The sequence below is a fragment of the Pipistrellus kuhlii genome, unplaced genomic scaffold, assembly GCF_014108245.1.
Source record: "Pipistrellus kuhlii isolate mPipKuh1 unplaced genomic scaffold, mPipKuh1.p scaffold_m20_p_5, whole genome shotgun sequence".
Taxonomy (NCBI): Eukaryota; Metazoa; Chordata; class Mammalia; order Chiroptera; family Vespertilionidae; genus Pipistrellus; species Pipistrellus kuhlii.
This window is the reverse complement of record NW_023425551.1, coordinates 15,829,013-15,847,373: the sequence shown is the minus strand read 5'-3', so window position 1 is coordinate 15,847,373 and position 18,361 is coordinate 15,829,013. Positions and strand designations below refer to the sequence as shown.

At 41.2% G+C, this 18,361-nt stretch overlaps 1 protein-coding gene across 1 annotated transcript; it reads right to left on the bottom strand.

Annotated features, from left to right (window-relative positions):
- Positions 1-2,669: 2,669 nt before the first annotated feature.
- ARG1 (arginase 1) lies at positions 2,670-15,615 on the bottom strand. The gene is made up of 8 exons (XM_036413486.2): positions 15,471-15,615; positions 11,250-11,322; positions 7,686-7,860; positions 5,689-5,848; positions 4,442-4,536; positions 4,032-4,136; positions 3,689-3,825; positions 2,670-3,131 (listed from the first exon to the last, which is right to left on the bottom strand). Exons 1-8 carry the CDS (start codon positions 15,525-15,527, stop codon positions 2,965-2,967), a joined length of 969 nt encoding a protein of 322 aa, XP_036269379.1. The 5' UTR covers positions 15,528-15,615; the 3' UTR covers positions 2,670-2,964.
- Positions 15,616-18,361: the final 2,746 nt, after the last annotated feature.

Below are 18,361 nucleotides of genomic sequence, written 5' to 3'. Positions count from 1 at the left end.
TGCTTATGAAAAATCAAAGGTTAGAGGAGGCTCTGACATATGGCTGAGTTTTATTTGTTTTTTTAATATACATATATATATATATATATATATATATATATATATATATAAACAATATTTAAACAAGGAAAACATGCAGAATCCTAAGAAATGGATAAGCAAAATAGAGATAGACTTAAAGATAGAGAACAGGCAGACAGCTCCAGTGACAGGGATATTAGAGGAGGGGGGATATTGGGGGGCGGAAGTATTGAACTTTTTAGAAAAAATAACTCATGGACACAGACAACAGTGTGGTGATGGGGGTGGTGGAAGAGGGTATAGGGGAGATATATGGTAATGAGAGAAATGTTGAATTTCAGGTTGGACCTATGACATAAAGGAACTCATCAGTGTCCTAAATGGAAAAAGGAAAGCCAATTCCTACAGTCTCCACCATCTTCAAAATGGGATAATCCTATATAATAAAAGCCCAGTGACTGAAATAGCGGAATGACCAAAGACCAGCATGACCACAGCCCCTCACTCGCCAGCTGCTCCCCAGTGAGCAGTTAGGGGTGGTCAAGCAGGCAGAGGTGGTTAGGGAACAGTCATGCAGGCAGAGTCGGTTAGAGACAATCAGGCAGGCAGAGTACTTAGGGGTGATCAGGCAGACAAAGGTGATCAGGCAAACAGAGGCAGGGGTGATCAGGCAGGCAGGCAAGTGGTTAGTGGCAATCAGGCAGGCAGAGGCGGTTAGGAGTGATCAGGCAGGCAGGTGAGTGGTTAGGTGCAATCAGGCAGGCAGAGGGGTTAGGGAGGGTCAGGTAGGCAGAGGCGGTTAGGGGGGATCAAGCAGTTTAATATATAGTTTAATGATTTTAGAGAGGAAGGAGAGAGAGAAACACCAATGATGAGATTGGCTGCCTCATGCTTGCCCCCTGTTGGGGTAGAGCAGGCAACCTGAGCACGTGCCCTGAGGAAATCAAACTGTGACCTCCTGGTTTATAGGTTGATGCTCAACCACAGAGCCACATCAGCTGGGTGACATATAGCTATTTTAACAACAACAAACAGATCCTTTCATGGGGCCTTCCTCACTGCAAAGCCCACATGAGTTCTGTGTAAGTTGTGGAGAAGGGGAAGAGATTGTTTCCTTGGTTTTGGTTATAGGTTACTCTCATTTTTTTCTACCTCCTCATTGTATTCCAGAGCGAAGATGAACGTTTTAGGGTGATTAAAGATTTCAGCAAATGAGACACACTGTAATTGTCATGAGTGGGGGCGGCATGTTAGGAAGTCACAGATCATGTTGGGTGAAATCCTTGTCAGAGTTAGATGATCTTAGAAATAAAATAGCTATTTGGTTTCTTTCTTCCATCTCCCAAAAGGATACAATGCCATGTTCAAGGTTTAGAAAAAATAAAGGTCATCTGTCATTCATGGACTTGGAGATTACCCAATCCTTATGATTACCCATTTTACAGATGAAGAAACCAGAGCCAAAGAGTTTAACTTCACCAATATCTCACCAGTGTTTGGGGGATGATGATTTCACTGTGGTTTTTAAAATCTTTATAGTAGTTTTAAGCAAGATGTGTGTGTGTGTGTGTGTGTGTGTGTGTGTGTGTGTGTGTGTTTTGCATATATTTAGAAATATGTAGACATGATAGGATCTTATATAAAGAGTATTATAAAAATCACATCTTTTTAAATATATATATTTTTATTGATTTCAGAGAGGAAGGGGAAAGGAGAGAGAGATAGAGACATCAAGGATGAGAGAATCATTGATTGGCTACCTCCTGCTCACCCCTTACTGGGGATCAACTCTGTAGCCTGGCATGTGCCCTGACTGGGAATCGAATCATGACCTGATTCATAGGTCAATGCTCAACCACTGAGCCATGCTGGCCCAGCTAAAAATCACATCTTTTGAACAACGTGGGAGTACGGTCCATTTTTAAGTGTGGCACCTTTACCTCCTGATACCAGGAGTCCCACTATGTTGGTGTGTGTTTTTTGCCATTTAATCTTTTTTTAATTGCAGCTGACACACAGCATTATATTAGTTTCAGGTTTAGCTTTAGGTGTACACCCCAGTTAAACATTGTGTAATTTACAAAGGACTAGATATTATATAATTTACTAAGTGATTAGATATTATATAATTTACTAAGTGATTAGACATATTATGACATCTTGTACCCTTCTGACACCATCCGTAATTATTAGAATATTAATAACTACATTCCCTATGCTGTATTTTACATCCCTATGACTATTCTATAACTACCAATTTGTACTTCTTAATCCCTTTACCTTTTTCACCCATTGCCCAATTCCCCTGCCATCTGTCAACTGTCAAAATTTCCTCTGTATCTATGAGTTTGTTTCAGTTCTGCTTGTTAATTTATTTATTTTTTTTAGATTGAATTGTTGATAGACATCTATTTATTGCCACTTTATTGTTCATATTTTTGTCTCTTCTACTTCTTCAAGAAGATACTTTAACATTTCATGTAATACTGGTTTAGTAGTGATGAACTCCTTTAGCTTTTTCTTGTCTGGGAAGCTCTTTATCTGTCCTTTGATTCTAAATGATAGCTTTGCTGGGAGAGTAATCTTGGTTGTAGGTTCTTGCTTTTCATCACTTTGAATATTTCTTGCCATTATCTTCTGGGAGTGTGTTTATTTTTAATGCCAGCAAATTTTTGTTAGGGAATTAATATGTACTTCCATTTGTAAGGATAAGTCTTTTGCCAAAATGGGAAATATAAGCTTTTTAAATTTACAAAAACTTGAATTTCCAAATATTTTATACCAATAGGGAATTGATGCAGTTTATACTAATTGTTCTAATATTTCCTCAGGTAAAACATTTTCCTGAAACACCAAATCTATAAGGAGATAACCGTAAGCTTAGGTAAATTATTTGATTTGCTAAGTTATAATCTCTGAGATTTTCACATAATGTATCCACATTTACTTTGGTGGGTTAAGGTAGTCAATAGGCTTATGGTTGCCCTCTCGAGCAACTCCAAAACAAGACAAGGTTATTGCTACTGCTGTGTTGACTGTTCGAGTTACTTCTTCTGGTGTCTTCCCCAGAGATGGATTCACTTCCATTATGTCCAATCCCGACAGTAGCCCTACAGCAACAAACAGAAATAAAGTAATTTGTTAAATAGTTGACATTTTTAATTCAGTATCTCTGAAATGTTACTCAGGAGTGTAAAGAGGGGGTAACCAACTGAAACCATTTTGGTTACTGCCTCATGCAGTGGGCATTCTGGAAGTATCAACCGGGTCTTGATTTTCAGACCAGGCAGTTTCTATAACAAAAATGCAATATGCTAATTGACCGAATGGTCAAACAGCGGAATGATCATCCAGATGACCACACTATGACACCCACCTGGTGCCAAGTCAGCCAAGGCAGGTGCAATGCAATTGGTCAGGGGCCCAGCCATTGCCCCATGATCATCCTGGGCCTCCCTCTGCTGGGGCAATCCATCGCAGAGCCCGGGCTAGGTGGGTGTGGCCTACCTCTTTGGGCAATTGTTTGCGGGCCTCCCAGACTGTGAGAGTACACAAGCCGGGCTGAGGGACTCCCACACCCCAGTGCAGGAATTTCGTTCAGGCTTCTAATAAGTATATATTGGCCATGTGTACACTTGATTCTTTATTCACTTAGATTTATACCTACCTGTTTTGCAAATTTCTTCTGTAATGTAGAGACCTTCTCTGTAAGACAGACCCCCTATGACTGGTGTGCCAGTAGCTGGTGTGACAGATGGATCCAATCCATCAACATCATAGCTCAGATGAATTGGCCTTTTCTTTCTTTTAAGAAGAGGGAAAGCAATTCAGGTTAAAGTTGGTGGCTTATTATGTACTAGATAAATATAGTTCTTACTTTGCTCTGTAATAAGGAACAACCTAGTGAAGTTCCATGGTTTTACATAAAGGCTTTATTAATAACTTACATTGATTAGTACCAGTAGCCAGTTTGCTTAACAATATTTATGTTGCACACACAAGCATCATACCTTCCTAGTAGGTAGCTGAGTGTTTCTTCCATCACCTTGCCAATTCCCAGTCTATCCACTTCAGTCATTGAAAAGTACTTAATATCCAGAGTTTTCAAAAGGTAGCTATTAAAGAAGAGAGAGTAAGTAGTTTATAATTAACATGGAGGCTTACCCTATGCCCTCTCCTCTCCTTTTAAGAAAAGATCAATGTGCTAAGATACATAAAATATGTAAGTTCTATGAACTCTATGTATACATCAATATATTTTTACCAGCAAGTCAATATAAGAATCATTTGAATATATATACATACGTGGATGTACCAAATACTTGGTACTTAAAATAATTTTTTACCATAGGTTTGGCCAGTGCACCTAGCATGCAAAAGGACAAAAATGAAGGCAAATTGCATCAAGGAATAAACTTACTGTTCCCCAGGGTCCACGTCTCTCAGGCCAATATACACAATATCTTTGGCAGTTATGCAGGGCGTCACCCAGGAGAATCCTGGTACATCAGGGATCTAAAATTGCAAATTTCCATTTGGTCATGTATACGTCTCTTGAGCAAATCTTACATTGGCAGTGAAGAGCACTTGTTGGGTAGATCTTCTATTTAGAACATACGTGTTTAGGAATCATTAAAAGACAATACAAAACGACGAAGAGAATGCCTGCCCCCTCTGGTGGTCCCCATGGTTGCTTTGGCCCTACCCAGCCTCACCCTGTGGCCCAGACCTAACCTGCACCATTTCTATTGGGCCCTGCTTTCCCAGCACTCTTCTGTAAGGAAGTCAGTGTACTTCCATTACTTTCCATTCCTTCTTTACTTCTCTTTCTCAAAGCCCAGAAGATGGCTTCGAGTGGCTAAAGGAAAATGTTTGCCCAACCCTTTGGTTGCTCTTCGCATGTTCTGGAGTTGAGCTTGGCTGTTTCCGTAGGCTAGCTGCACATTTTGCAAGTGTATAGACCTATCGGTTGGTTCTCACTTCAGAAAACATTACTTCTGGGCATTAAACCTAACATTTCCAGGTATCATCATAAAGACCAATATGCTACAGGTAAAGTAATAAACATTGTTTTATTGGCATACTACTAAGCATATCAATAAAAATGACGAGCCACAATGTTAAGTCTTAATATGGAATTTCATCTTGCATCTTTTAGAAAGTAAGTTTCTAGGGAGCCAGGAGGCAGTTCTGCTTATGGTTTAGCTATGTGCTCCTCACAGTGAAGATGTTAAATAAACCACTGTGATCTGCATTTCAAGAACTCTGTTTTTTAAAAGGCCCTATTATGTGGAGGGGACACTTGGTACCATGAGAGGCTGTGTGGCATGTAGTAGAAAAAGGTCGGCCCTAGGAGACCAGTTCTAGCCCTCGCCTGGTGTGTGATCTTAGGTGAGTTGATCAATGTCTGAACCTCTGCTGACTTGCTTAGAATTATCCTCTGCTCCACCTAAAAAGGGTCGTTTAAGAATCAAAAGGGAAGATACAAGGTCAGTTTGCAAGCCATCAAAGAAGGGAGAGGTACCTAGCTAGCTTCACCATTTTATTTCTCCAACCCTTTGCTTATCTGCTGCCAAGAAAAGAGTTTGAGATTATTCCAAGAATACGATGGCAGAATGGTTCTTACGTCCCTCCACCTCCTGAATAAAATGCCAACCAGCCTCTTACCTTTCCCTTTAGTTCCTTCAGGAGGAAAGACACAGGCTGTCCATGCAAGTTCCCACTTGAGGTTGTCTGTGGAGTGTTGATATCTGTGTGAGCATCCACCCAAATGACACAGAGATCCGGGTGGACCTTGGCGTGGCCGGAGATGCTTCCGATGGCCAAACTTCAGAGGAAAGAGTTTGTGTGAGCACCTTACAGGCATCATATTATTAACTCACTTAATGCTCATGCTTGATTTTCCTTTAAGTCAGCTGATATTGCTCATAGTTTTATTTTTTTTTTAATTGATTTTATACAGAGAGGAAGGGAGAGAGACAGAGAGCCAGAAACATCGATGAGAGAGAGTCATCAATCAGCTGCCTCCTGCACACCCCCCACCGGGAATATGCCCGCAACCAAGGTACATGCCCTTGACCGGAATCGAACCTGGGACCCTTCAGTCCCCAAGCCGATGCTCTATCCACTGAGCCAAACCGGTCCCTGCTGATATTGCTCATAGTTTTAAATGGGAGATGCCAATTAAACAATTGTAGCAACAGAGAAAGTAGAGCCTACCCTTCATAGTTACCAAGAAGTTATAGTTACACAAAGGTATCACTACGTAATTTGTGATACTTTTCAAAACCACCTTCTAATAAAATTGTAAATTATAGTTTCACCAAAATTAAATAATGTGTAAAAACACTACCACACAAAGAATTCCTTAGCATGAGACTATTCCACATTCAGGGTTGAATCAGGCTTATTTTTTGCACTCTCATTTCTCTGGGTAAGTACTTAATTCTCCCCAGTGAGTCATGACAGAGTCCTTCCATTTTTCTTAAACCCATTGGAGAGCTTGACTCTGCAGCCCTTACATCCACCTGAGTAAGCATATCCCAGGTGTTCATACTATTCAATCAAATCCTCTGCTTGAACTTCCTCCTCTAAGGATCCACTTTTAGCCGGGTCAGAACCCTCCAAGTTCATATCCAGCACTCCAAGCTCCGGAAAATGTGCCTGAATAGAACAGCTCAGCAATATCTTACACAAAAGTTAAAAGGTTAGGATTGGCTATTCAATACCCTATCTGTGAATGTTTTTAGTACCATTCAGAGAATCGTGAACTTCTCAATTATCAAAGTGGAAGCAATTGTGCCCCTCTCTCTTAAAAAAAAAAAAAAATCAATAAACTAGTCTTTAAAGAAATAAAGAGGCTCACGCACAGAAATTGTCTTTGGCACATTATTTGTAATTTTGAAAATTACTTGAGTATTGGACAATATGTAATGAAAAATTATGCAACAGTAAAAATATGCTTGTATATCATGAAGTAAAGAAAAGGAAATTTCAACTGTGGATTAAGAACAAAGCAGGATAACACACACACACACACACCATTGTTAAACAAAATCATGTCAGGGAAATTCCGGTTGAAATGGTTGTTAGGAAAAACTACAATTCCCACTGGTTGTTGTTTGTTTGTTTTTTACTTTTACATGTGTGTGTATTTCTTTCTCTTTTTTTTAAATATATTTTATTGATTTTTTACAGAGAGGAAGGAAGAGAGATAGAGAGCTAGAAACGTCGATGAGAGAGAAACATCTACCAGTACATGTGTGTGTATTTCAAAAATTTTTCTAATTATTACTTTTATAATGGAAAACATTTTTAAATGTTGACCTACATGGGTTGTTCCCATGATCAGTAATCAAGCGCAATAAGTTGACTGTAAATTTCCTCGGTGCTTATTTAGAAATGTAAGCCTCTGCTGAATATTGTACTGTAATTCATTCACATGTAATGTATTTTCTGTTGTAATAAAAAGATAATTCAAGATTTCAAATAGAGCTAAGTGTGTTTCCAAAATAAAGTCGTAACCAGCAATATTTTTTAAATAGAAAATTTGATATAAATTCTTGATCAGTGCTTTCCCTCCCATATGTTCTCTCTTCCCACGTTTTTGGTTAAACCTTCATGCCATCAGTGCCAATCTCCCATAGCCCCTCATTAAACAGTACCTGTGGTCTCCACCCAGCACCACGCTGACCCTTCCATTTTTCTTGGCTTCTGCCACCACGTCGGCCAGCTGCTCGTTGGCTTTTCCCACGGACCTTGGATTTTTCACGATTTGAAATGGACTGTCATTAGGGACATCGGCAAAGGGCAGGTCCCCATAATCCTTCACGTCACACTCTGTCGTTAAAATTAAAAGTTGCAGGTTACTACATAAAGACTACAAAACAGTCTATGCAAGCCTGATTTTAAATGTACAAAAGAGGCCTATTTTCCAAAATATAAGCACAGAAAGAGTCTGAACAGACTTGAAAATTGTGAAGGTAAACACCACATCTACTTTTGCCTGACATCATCTCACCTTGGCTGCACTCGCGCCTGCTGTATGCTGGGTTTTCGGTAAATGCTCGAATCTGCCAGTTAGGCTGTAAGTACAGCAGAGTGACCTGGTCTGGATTTAGTAGGTGGTGTCGCTGTCTTTGTCTCTGTGCTCATGTGCTTTCTACTTTTCCACAATAAGCGTGTATTGTATTTATAGTAAAGAAACCATATTTAAAAAGAAGAAAACACACCATTATTTTGTTAACAATCCTCGGTTTCCTTCCAATCCTTCACCTACTGAAGCAGTCCAGCTCCCTCTTCTGCCCATTGTACCTGCCTCACAGTGCTATTGTCAGAATTCAATACGAGTAGGTGGTTACCTTCAGTCCTAACACTTTAGCAAGCCAGGAAAGAAAGACTTTGTTATCACACTGTTCCAATACGGTAACCCAAAGTTCCTAAGGACCTTGCTGCACTTCCTCAAAGGCCATACGTTATGCCTCAAGGTGCAGAGCTTCGTGTAACACGTTGATGCGGGCTCAATTCAATGTTCTGAACTAAGCGGTCATTGTGTATTGTATTCATGCCTGTCTGTATGTGACTGTGATTCAATAACACCTTCAAGAGATTTAACCTGATATAAAATGTGAGCAAATTATGCTTGTTCACTGACGGACTAGTCCAGTTCATTTACCCAGGCTTTTTGTTCTCTATCGGGGTCTCTCTCTTTTTTTTCTTAGATTTATGATGCATAATTCTTATTTACCAAAACGTATTCCTTTTCAGCTTACCAGTCAGTGAGTTTTAGAAATATCTACAGTCTTTTAACCACCAGCACAATCAAGATTTAGAATACCTCCATTTCCCCTAAGTTCCCTCACGCCCATAAGCAGCCAGAGATAGTCAGTGCATCTCATGGGATGGTTGTGCCCTTTCTTTATTTACCAGTTGGGGGCATTCTGTTGTTTCCAGTCTGGCTGTTATAAACAATGCTGCTCTATGCCTTCAAGTACAGACAAGGCCTTGTAAGAACATGTTTTCATTTCTTTTGGTTAAAGACCTTGGAGTAGATTTGCTGGGTCAAAGGATAAATGTACCTTTCTTTAAGAAACTGGCCGTCTTTGCCAAGTGGCTCGATGTATCATTATGCATTCTCATCAGAAATATATGAGCGTTTCCTGTTGCTCCATATCCTCACCAACACTTTATCCAGGTTTTACATATAAAGATGACACTTACTTTAGTTGTACTTTTTTTGTTTTGTTGTTTTTGCTTTTAGTTTTTTTTTTTAGCTGTACTTTTTAAGATACAAGTATTTTTCATTTGCATGCTCACATATGCAAATATATATGTGTATAATATGAGTAATCATACACGCAGTATTATTACTAGGGCATCTTTTTGCTTACACTCCCCATGTTTATTAATAAAAGTGTTGTAACTTAATACTCCCTTATTATTTCTGATATTGTAGTGAATTTCCATGGGCACATTCTCAGAGTTTAGCCCTCCCCTTAAAGAAAAATAAGTAGCAGTTCTTGCAACAACCAAGAGAAGCGAACTACTCCAGCGGGTTCAAGGACGTGCCTGGAGAGAAAGGCAGAAACTGGAAGGAAATAAAGTTTTGACTTAATAGCTCTTTCTGATGTTTGTGGTAGGCATTTGTGGATGTAGCTGGCCATCTACAGGAAGGTTTACTGTTACTATTCAACACTGTGGAAAAGTGGAATTTGGCATAGCCCTCTGGGCCGTGGTCGAACTGCTGAAAGTTTTCTAGGTATCACATACCTAGAACAAACAACTCAATCACCTGATACTGTGATACTGACTCAGAAGCCCCAGGTCCATCCCATTTCCCCTAACCTTTCTCTCATGGCCCAGTTTTCAGAAGTTATGACAGAAGGATGGGTTCCGAGGAAGCCTGTTGATACAACAGGCTGCCCAGTTCACTGGTTCCGGGTGGCACAGGGTTTGGAAAAGCCTTGAGACTAAGCAACTACCTCACTTCCTCTTCCTCCTCCCCTTCCTCCTCCTCCCCCTCCTCCTCCTCCCTCCTCTTCTTCCTTCTCCTTCTCTGCTTGTTTCTCTTCCTCCTCCCCTCCCCCTCCTCCCTCTCTTCCTCCTTCTGTTCCTCCTCCTACTCCTCTTTCTCCTCCTTTTCCTCTTTTTCTTTCTCCTCCTCCTCCTCCTCTTCCTCCTCCTCCTCCTCCTCTTCCTCCTCCTCCTCTAAGAGCTGGGAAGGCTGGGGGCCCCTTCTTCCTTGCATAGGAATTCCCAGTGCCCCTCCCCTTAGAGAACCATGCCCTGGGAGCCTGGTTCCACAACTCACTCATCTGAGGTGCTCACTTTCCTGTCCAAACTTGACTTCCTGGGACTCACAGCTCCTCTGTTGCCTCAAACCCCCACCAAGGAAAATGGAGGCATCAAACCGAGACTCTGTGCTATTACTGTTTTATTTCCTCTTACAAATGGGGCTCCTCTTGGTAGTAGTGTTCTTTCTGTTGCTGCCCCTTGCCTTCCATTTTTAATACCCCCAACTCCCTTCCCACCCACCCAACCCCAATTCCTACGCACACACATTCTCTTACAAAGTAGTCTGACTGGAAAGACAAGATATCTGAGTAATTGATTGTGCATTCTTTCCACACACTGCTTCTCTGTATAGGGTGCACATCTAAGGTTCTAGCCAGCGCTGAATTCTGTGGTATAGATATCATTGCAGACAGTCCCCATGTTAGCAGGAGCCTGTGCATCCTTCAGAACAGGAAAGAATTCAGGCAGATCATCTTTCTGAGAAGGCTAATCCCTATTTTGTAAAACTACTGTTTGAAATTCTCTGCTATTTAGATAGTCCCTTACTCTGTAAAGTCAACTCTGCCATTTTTAGAAAGTCCCTTATTCTGAAAAATACCTTTGCTTTCTAGCCTGCTTGAATAATAAGGAAGATAAACTTAGCTGTCTGACCTTGTAGGCCAGAGACTAGATACTTCCACGCTCTTGTGCCAAATGTATTTTTTAATTGAATGGAACTGTCTTGTTTTCAAGGCCACAAGCTTCCAGCAAGATAACCACTAAGCACACATAGGGCTGGCTCTTTAGTAAAAAGAAAACTCCTGCTTGTTGCTTTGCTCAGAATTTGAAAGACATTTTCTCTGAGCCCACCGGTGTATAATAAAGTGGAACTTCATCTCTCTAAGCGTTGCTTGGTTTTTCTCCAATCTTCTGCAACATTTCAAGCTAAACATTACCTTGTTCTTTAAGCTTCTCAAGCAGGCCAGCCTTTCTCAGTACTTTAGGGCCTTCTTCCACTCCTCCTCGAGGCTGAACAATTGAAAAAGAAGGGAATTCAGACATCATCTTGGTCATCAGACGCACAGAATAGAAAATTCATTGTTTAATCTGTTGAATAGTAGTAACAGGATCTTCTTGAGTTCCTAAAGAGCCAGGATTTTACATTTAACTACCACAGCAAGGTAGATTGGATTACTCCCATGTCAAATATAATGGTCTAGAATCAGAAAGGTTATCTAACGATCCTTCCCTCACGCAGCTAACAAGTGGCAGAGCCTTAGGACCTTAACCTAGTCCTTTGGATTCCAAAACCTGCATCTCCTCTTCCCATCACCCTATGTTACCAACTTAGTGAGCATTTGTTTTGTGCAAAAGCACTATGATAAATGGAGACACTACAATTAAAAAGAGAGGGTGTTTGTCTTTGATTAACTCAACAGCTAAAAGGGAATTTGGATATTTAAGATCAACTATGGCACTGGGAAATTGTCTTCAAAGTAGATACATGATGCCATAACAACAAAACAGGATGCTTCTATCTCTGCTAGGGACAGAGGGTGTCAGGTGGAGCAGATGGACATTTCAGCATTGTGTTGCAACATGAGTTCAGGACGATGGATGGGGGTGCTGGAGGAACTTTGTAAATCAGGTCAATAGCTTGAGTAAAGGCATTTACTCAAATATAATTATTATTAATTTCAGAGAGGAAGGGAAAGGGAGAGAGAGAGAGAAACATCAATGATGGAGAGAGAATCATTGATCAGCTTCCTCCTACATACCCCCTCCTGGGGATTGAGCCCAAAATCTGAGCATGTGCCCTGACCAGGATTTGAACCGTGACTATAGAGGGAACCTGGGAAGGCACATGGGCATTTCTTTAATTATTGTCAGCTGAATCCAGTGGCTTCGGCAAAGCCACATCCTGGAAACACGCTTTGCCAAAAGGCAGGAGTGTTGTCAGCTTGACCTTCAGCCCAGGTGCCAGGGGGTGGATTTTGTTATTGAAATCCAGCCAAGCACCATGAATGAATATGACTTGGGCCCACCCAAGAATGTACATAAATCTCCTTTGTCTTGACTTTTAGTAAAACTTCTTCTTCTTCTTTTTTTTTTTTTTTCTGTATAAAATAAACATGCTGTATTGACCTGGGGTCACTGTCCCTGTCCCTCTCAATGTCAGAGGACAGTGGTCCCACCTGGCTCCAGCTTTTTCCTTCTATCTCTGTGTCTATCTCTTTCTTTCATTTTCTCAATCCCCAGCCGTCCCTACTCAGGAACTGGACCACTCTCTAGCTACGCTGGATGTGGAAAAGAAAGAAATATTTACATGTGACCTCTTGGTAATTGTGACTTCCTAGTTCATAGGTCAACACTCAACTACCGGGCCACTCCAGCCAGGCCAGTAAAGGCATTTTTTTAAAGGTAGCATGGGAGACAGTCATGTGCAGATCCTCACAATAGTAAGGGAGGGTTCTATGGGACAAAGCAGGCAACAGGGAAAATCACCTGGCAGTTGGCTGAACCCACAAAGACCAACCTGGTATTTCAACTTTTGACCTGCTTAATAAACACAGTGAGCAAGAATTCTAGCCTTGCTGTTTTTATATCCAGGAAGCCAGCCTCGTGGCAGATTAGTGACCTTAAAGAAACAGTTCTTTCATGTATCTCTCTGACTCTAACTTCCAACATAGTTTTTGTTTTTTATATATATTTTTTATTTATTTAGAGAGGAAGGGAGAGGGAGAGAGATAGAAATATCAATAACGAAAGAGAACCATTGATTGGCTGCCTCCTGCACATCCCCTAATGGAGATCAAGCCTGCAACCCGGGCATGTGCCCTTGACTGGAATAGAACCCAGGACCCCCCCAGTCCACAGGCCATGCTCTATCCACTGAGCCAAACCAGCCAGGGCTCCAACATGGTTTTTACATATAAAGTTACTTCCTGTTGTCAGAGAGTGGAAGTGCCAAAGACACCTGTGTTGGCCCTAGGATTGGGCTGTGGCACCAAACCAAGCAAATATTTCTTCCCAATTCAAATTAGCAGATGCCTTGGCCTGGCTGCCAAGCAAATCCTCGATGTCCAATTCCTGTCCCTAGCAGGAAGGGCCACCACATGCGCTGCCTGACACATTTTCTCCTTCAGTCCATTCCCTTTTCGCCTGGCTTTGGGATTAAACAGTCGTGTCTGGAATCACACACTCGAGGCTATGTGACCCTGAGCAGATTTCCAAACCTCTCTGAGCCTTAGTTAACTCAACTGTAAAATAAATATAAAAGCTACCTCATTTTTTGCCACTACCTCTCTCCTATCTCCCACTGCCTCGCAAGAGGGTGAGATAGGAGAGAGTTCTTTCTCAGACTCAACCTTTTAGTCATTTGTCCTCTAACTCTCTCCCTTGCTTGTTTGTTAAACTTTTACTTCCTTTAGGTGAGGACAGATGCTTATATGTTGGCCATTTTCCCCCTCTATTCTATGGCTTAGTGTAGAAAAATATCTCTCTGTGTCCTTATTATCATGAATGAGACAATAGCTTCATTATCACTGGGCCATGTTTTAATGGGGGAAGGGCTGTAGTGCAAAAGAAACAGAATTAACTGAAGACAGAAAATGCATCAGGCTATCTCCCCTAGAGGGCTGTTACCATCAGCCTAAGGCTTTCTGCTAATGTCCAGGGACTAAAGCATGTTCATGCTGCTTCCGTCCTCCCTCCCTCTCTTCTTCCCTCCCTCCCTCCCTTCCTTCCATTTCCCTTGCTCCATTTCTTTTGTCAGTTTTTTCAATTCTATCTTTGTTAGAACCTGCCCAAGAATAAGTGAGCATATTGTGAATTTTGCAATTAATCATTTAAAAGAACAATTTCTGTGTCAGCAGCATCTTTTTGCATTCTGGGAAAGACCTTTAAAGGGTTTTCAGGGAAAGTGAATCAGTATTTACTGAGAGTCCACGTGCAGTTTGGGTCTCTCACCTCTGATCTGTCCTGTTTGGTTTTGCAATAAGAAGCCAGAGTGCAAAGTAAAAGTTCAAAACTAGGAGGAGGGCCCTGGCCGGCTTGGTTCTATGGTTAGAGAGTGGGCCCATGGACTGAAAGGTGCCCCAGTCAAGGGCACCCATACCTCATCCTGGGCTTGGTCAGGGCACCTGTGTGAGGCAACCAATATATCCCACCACCTCCTCCTCCTCCCCCCCTTCCCCTCCTCCTCTTCCACTCTCTCTAGAAATCAATAGAGAAAATATCCTCACTCCTAGGTAAGAATTAAAAAAAAAAAAAGGAAGTAAGAGGAGTATAAAACACTACCCAGGTGGGCAAAATAGTTCTAAGAAACTTGTAGGAAACTCCATTTAAAACAATAACAAGAAAAAAACTTTAGGAGTTTCAATTCACACTTGTCTTGTTTGCTTTTTTTTCTTTTTCTTTTAAGAACAGATAAGTGTTGAACTCTAAGGTGTCTGCAATCTCATTATATTTATCAGAATGAATGTGGCCAGGGCAGGAAAATAAAATACTTTATTATAATGTTACTGGCATGTTTGGCAATCTGGGAGTTTCATAAATCCATCAGTCCTTTCAACATTACTAACTTACAGTCAGATTTTCTTTCTTTTTTCCTCTCTCAAAGAAAGGTACCCAAAGGATTCGACTTAGTCCATGAACTAAGACTTGTATAGAATTACTAAAACCCTTAAAAATAGGAATCATTCACAAGGCTGCATAAAGCAATCATATGTAAGCTACCCAAATTAAAAGAACTCTATGACATTTTTCTAGTCATTCATTACCTAGCTAAACAAATGTGTTTTCTTAAAATTCTTTCTCTCTACAAACATACAGAGTAACACCAAAAACAATGAGAACAAGGAAATCTAAATGAGAAGCTAAAATGCAGAAGTAATCCATTTCCATTCAAATAAAAAATATTTTCTTTTTAAAAGATGAGGGAAAGGTAGTAGATTCAAATAAAATTGGCTGTGGCTGAGATTAGGAGCCACAAAAATAACTGGGTTTAAGACCATAATTATACAATCTTACAAACTGGTGAGACAACTTTAAACTCTATGATATTTCAGGGCCAGGTTTTCTTAGGGAACTTAACCAGAAAAATAACTCCTTACTAAGTTTAAAGCCTGAAACTGTCTAATAAATCCCAGCTATTCAAAGGAAGGCTTGTTACTCACCTGTCCCTTTGAGAAAGGAGCTCCGATGACCCCTATGGATTTTGACTTGGAACTCATGCTCTGACGTTCCTGGCCACTGCACCTGAGGTCCCCAGCCAGTCACCAACGCCTGCAACCCTCAATGACAAGAGGCACATATTTTTTCCACTTATAATTGGGCTGAATCTGTTTATCTTATTCTAATAAGGGAGATTGGCTCCACCTACTGAACCAAAGAGTGACAGTCAACTGGAAATCCAGTAAGTTCTTCACGTGTGGGAGAACTTGGTCTTTAATGAAGGAAGATTATTCATGTCCCCAATTCACAGCCATTTGACAAGTCAACTAGGTTAATACCTTCTCTAATTATAATCTTTATTTCCTAATCATAATACTCTTTCTAATCCAATCAAGTCTTCCTTGTTACCTAAACAATGCCTTGGTTCCAGGTGGACTAATTCAGGGAAGGGCACTTACTTCCTCCGGGGCTTGGAGTCCTTCCGTGTCAAAGAAGGGCTGGGGCTGGGAAGATGATCTTCTCACATCCCTTCAAGCCCTACAATCCTGAGTGCAAGTTTCACACACTGGGATTAATGGTTAATCAGTGAGACACATACCCCACACCGCCAGGGAAAGCATCTGACTTCCTTTCCTGCTTATTATTAAAGGAGATCTTAATTGCCTCATTAATACCCGGAGGTGTTGCCATACTGATTTTTAAATACAGTGAATAAGAAAATAAGAGTCTTTGGAATTCCTATCATAATAGTAAAAACACTGAGTTTTTATCATGTGTCAGATGCTGTCCTGTTAGATATAATCTCATTTAATCCTTGTACCAATATTATGTCAAGTCTCATCTTTGATGCCATTTTATTGATGAGGAAACTGAAGCCCAGAGAGGTTGCCAACTGTAGAGGAAGAGCCATGATTCACTGGTAAGCATTGTGAATCCACCTAACCCCGTGGTCAGCAAACTGCAGTTCTTTGGCCCCTTGAGTGTGGCTCTTCCACAAAATACCATGGTCTGGGTGAGACTATTTTGAAGAAGTGGCATTAGAAGAAGTTTAAGTTTAAAGAAATTTCAACTTAAATTTGTTGTACTGTTGATATTTGGCTCTGTTGACTAATGAGTTTGCCGACCATTGGCCTAACCCAGGTGTCGGCAACCGATAGCAGGGAGGGGAGCGGGGGTGGGGGGTGGGGGGGGAGCTGTATCACTTACCTCCCTCCGCCGCCTCCGGCGGCGCTCTTGCGCTCCTGCTCCCGGAGCTCTGTGTGGCAGGTTGCCGGTGACATAGCAGTCGCTAGGCAACCACAGCTTCCCTTTCCTGGCCCAGCCTCCTCCCTCACATCACAGTGTGTGATGTCACTGAGGGCATGCTGAGCATGCACCTCTGAGCTGGGGTGGAGGAGACTGCTGCGAGGAGAGAGGTGCTGACAGAGGGGACACTGAAAAATAATAATAATAAAAAAGCAATAAAGAGAAAAAAGGGAGAAGGAAAAAGAAGAGGACAGAGAGGACTGGAGAAAGAGAGAGGGCTTGCAGTGTGACTGTCACTGGGAGTCGGGCCTGTACAGTGAGTGGAAAGCATATATTCTGACCTCCTGCTCCACAACAAGGTCCGGTGGCTGTCCAGAGGCGAGGTGCTAAAACACTTTGTCTCATCTTTGGAAGAAGTAAAAACTTTCCTGGCCAGCAAAGAGCTCACCTTTCCTGAGCTGGAACAACCAGAGTGGCTGGAAAAATTACATTTTATGGTAGACATGACAGCACATTTAACACACTAAATACAACCCTTCATGGGAAAGGAAGCACAGCCCTGCACATGCTGGAGGAGGTTTTGGCATTCGAGCGCAAGTTGACAGTGTTTGTCAAAGATTTACAGAGAAGTACACTGTCTCACTTTCCCTCTTTGAGAGAGTTCAAACAAAGTCATGATACGATAAATTTGGAATATTTGAAGTCTGCAATCACCACAATGCAAAGTTCGTTTGGGAAACAATTCTGTGAGTTCAGAGAGGAAAAAAACACATTATCCTTCCCTGTCTCTCCCCTGGTGATTGATCCATCCCTATTGAATATAACTGCATTTGCAGGTGTAAGTCTACCTGATCTTGAGATGGAACTGGCCGATATAGCCGACAAAGATATATGGGTGTCCAAGTTCAAATGCTTGGCCGCTACTCTTGAGGATGTTGCCCATCAGAAGGCCATTCTGGCTCAGAATCATAAATGGAGTGATATTGAAAACCTTCCCAAACAAGACAAACTTGTATTCAAAACATGGAATGCCATCCCCAACACTTATATAAACATGAAAAAGTATGCATTTGGAGTCCTGTCGATCTTCGGCTCCACATATGTATGTGAGCAGGTCTTCTCCAACATGAACTATATTAAAAACAAACATCGATTACGCCTCACAGATGACAACTTGCAAGCCTGTATGAAAATGAAGGTAACGTCTTACAGCCCTGATGTGCAGACACTGTGCACTGAGGTTCAGGAGCAAAAATCCTATTAACCAGGTAAATTAAATATTTTAATTAGCTATTAATTTGCAAAAATATATTTTACATTAAGTGAAAAAATCCTTTTTTTCTTCAGATTGACAGCTAACTGCACGATCCGGTATATAGCATTAAGGTAAGAAACAATATATGCAGTGTTATATTTGTTTTAAATGTCGCAATGGTTTTGCGGCTCCCAGGTTTTTTTTTTCCTTCGAAAACAGGTCCAAGTGGCTCTTTATGTCTTAAAGGTTGCCGACCCCTGGCCACATGTCACATCCTCCTGCCTGCCAGATCTGTGAGGGGAGCTCTTCATCATCATAAAAAGTACCGATGTAGGAAAAATGCACCCTACTAATCCTTCCAACTTGAAAATAACATTATTGTAATTTAGAGGA

What these genes read in the sequence shown, in the direction of transcription:
- ARG1 (XM_036413486.2), bottom strand. Translation starts at nt 15,527, where the DNA reads ATGAGTTCCAAGTCAAAATCCATAGGGGTCATCGGAGCTCCTTTCTCA. An exon ending in CTCCTTTCTCAAAGGGACAG is followed by an intron (nt 11,323 to 15,470) that starts GTGAGTAACAAG and finishes TCAATTGTTCAG; the next exon opens with CCTCGAGGAGGAGTGGAAGA. An exon ending in GACGTGGACCCTGGGGAACA is followed by an intron (nt 4,137 to 4,441) that starts GTAAGTTTATTC and finishes CTTCTTTAATAG; the next exon opens with CTACCTTTTGAAAACTCTGG.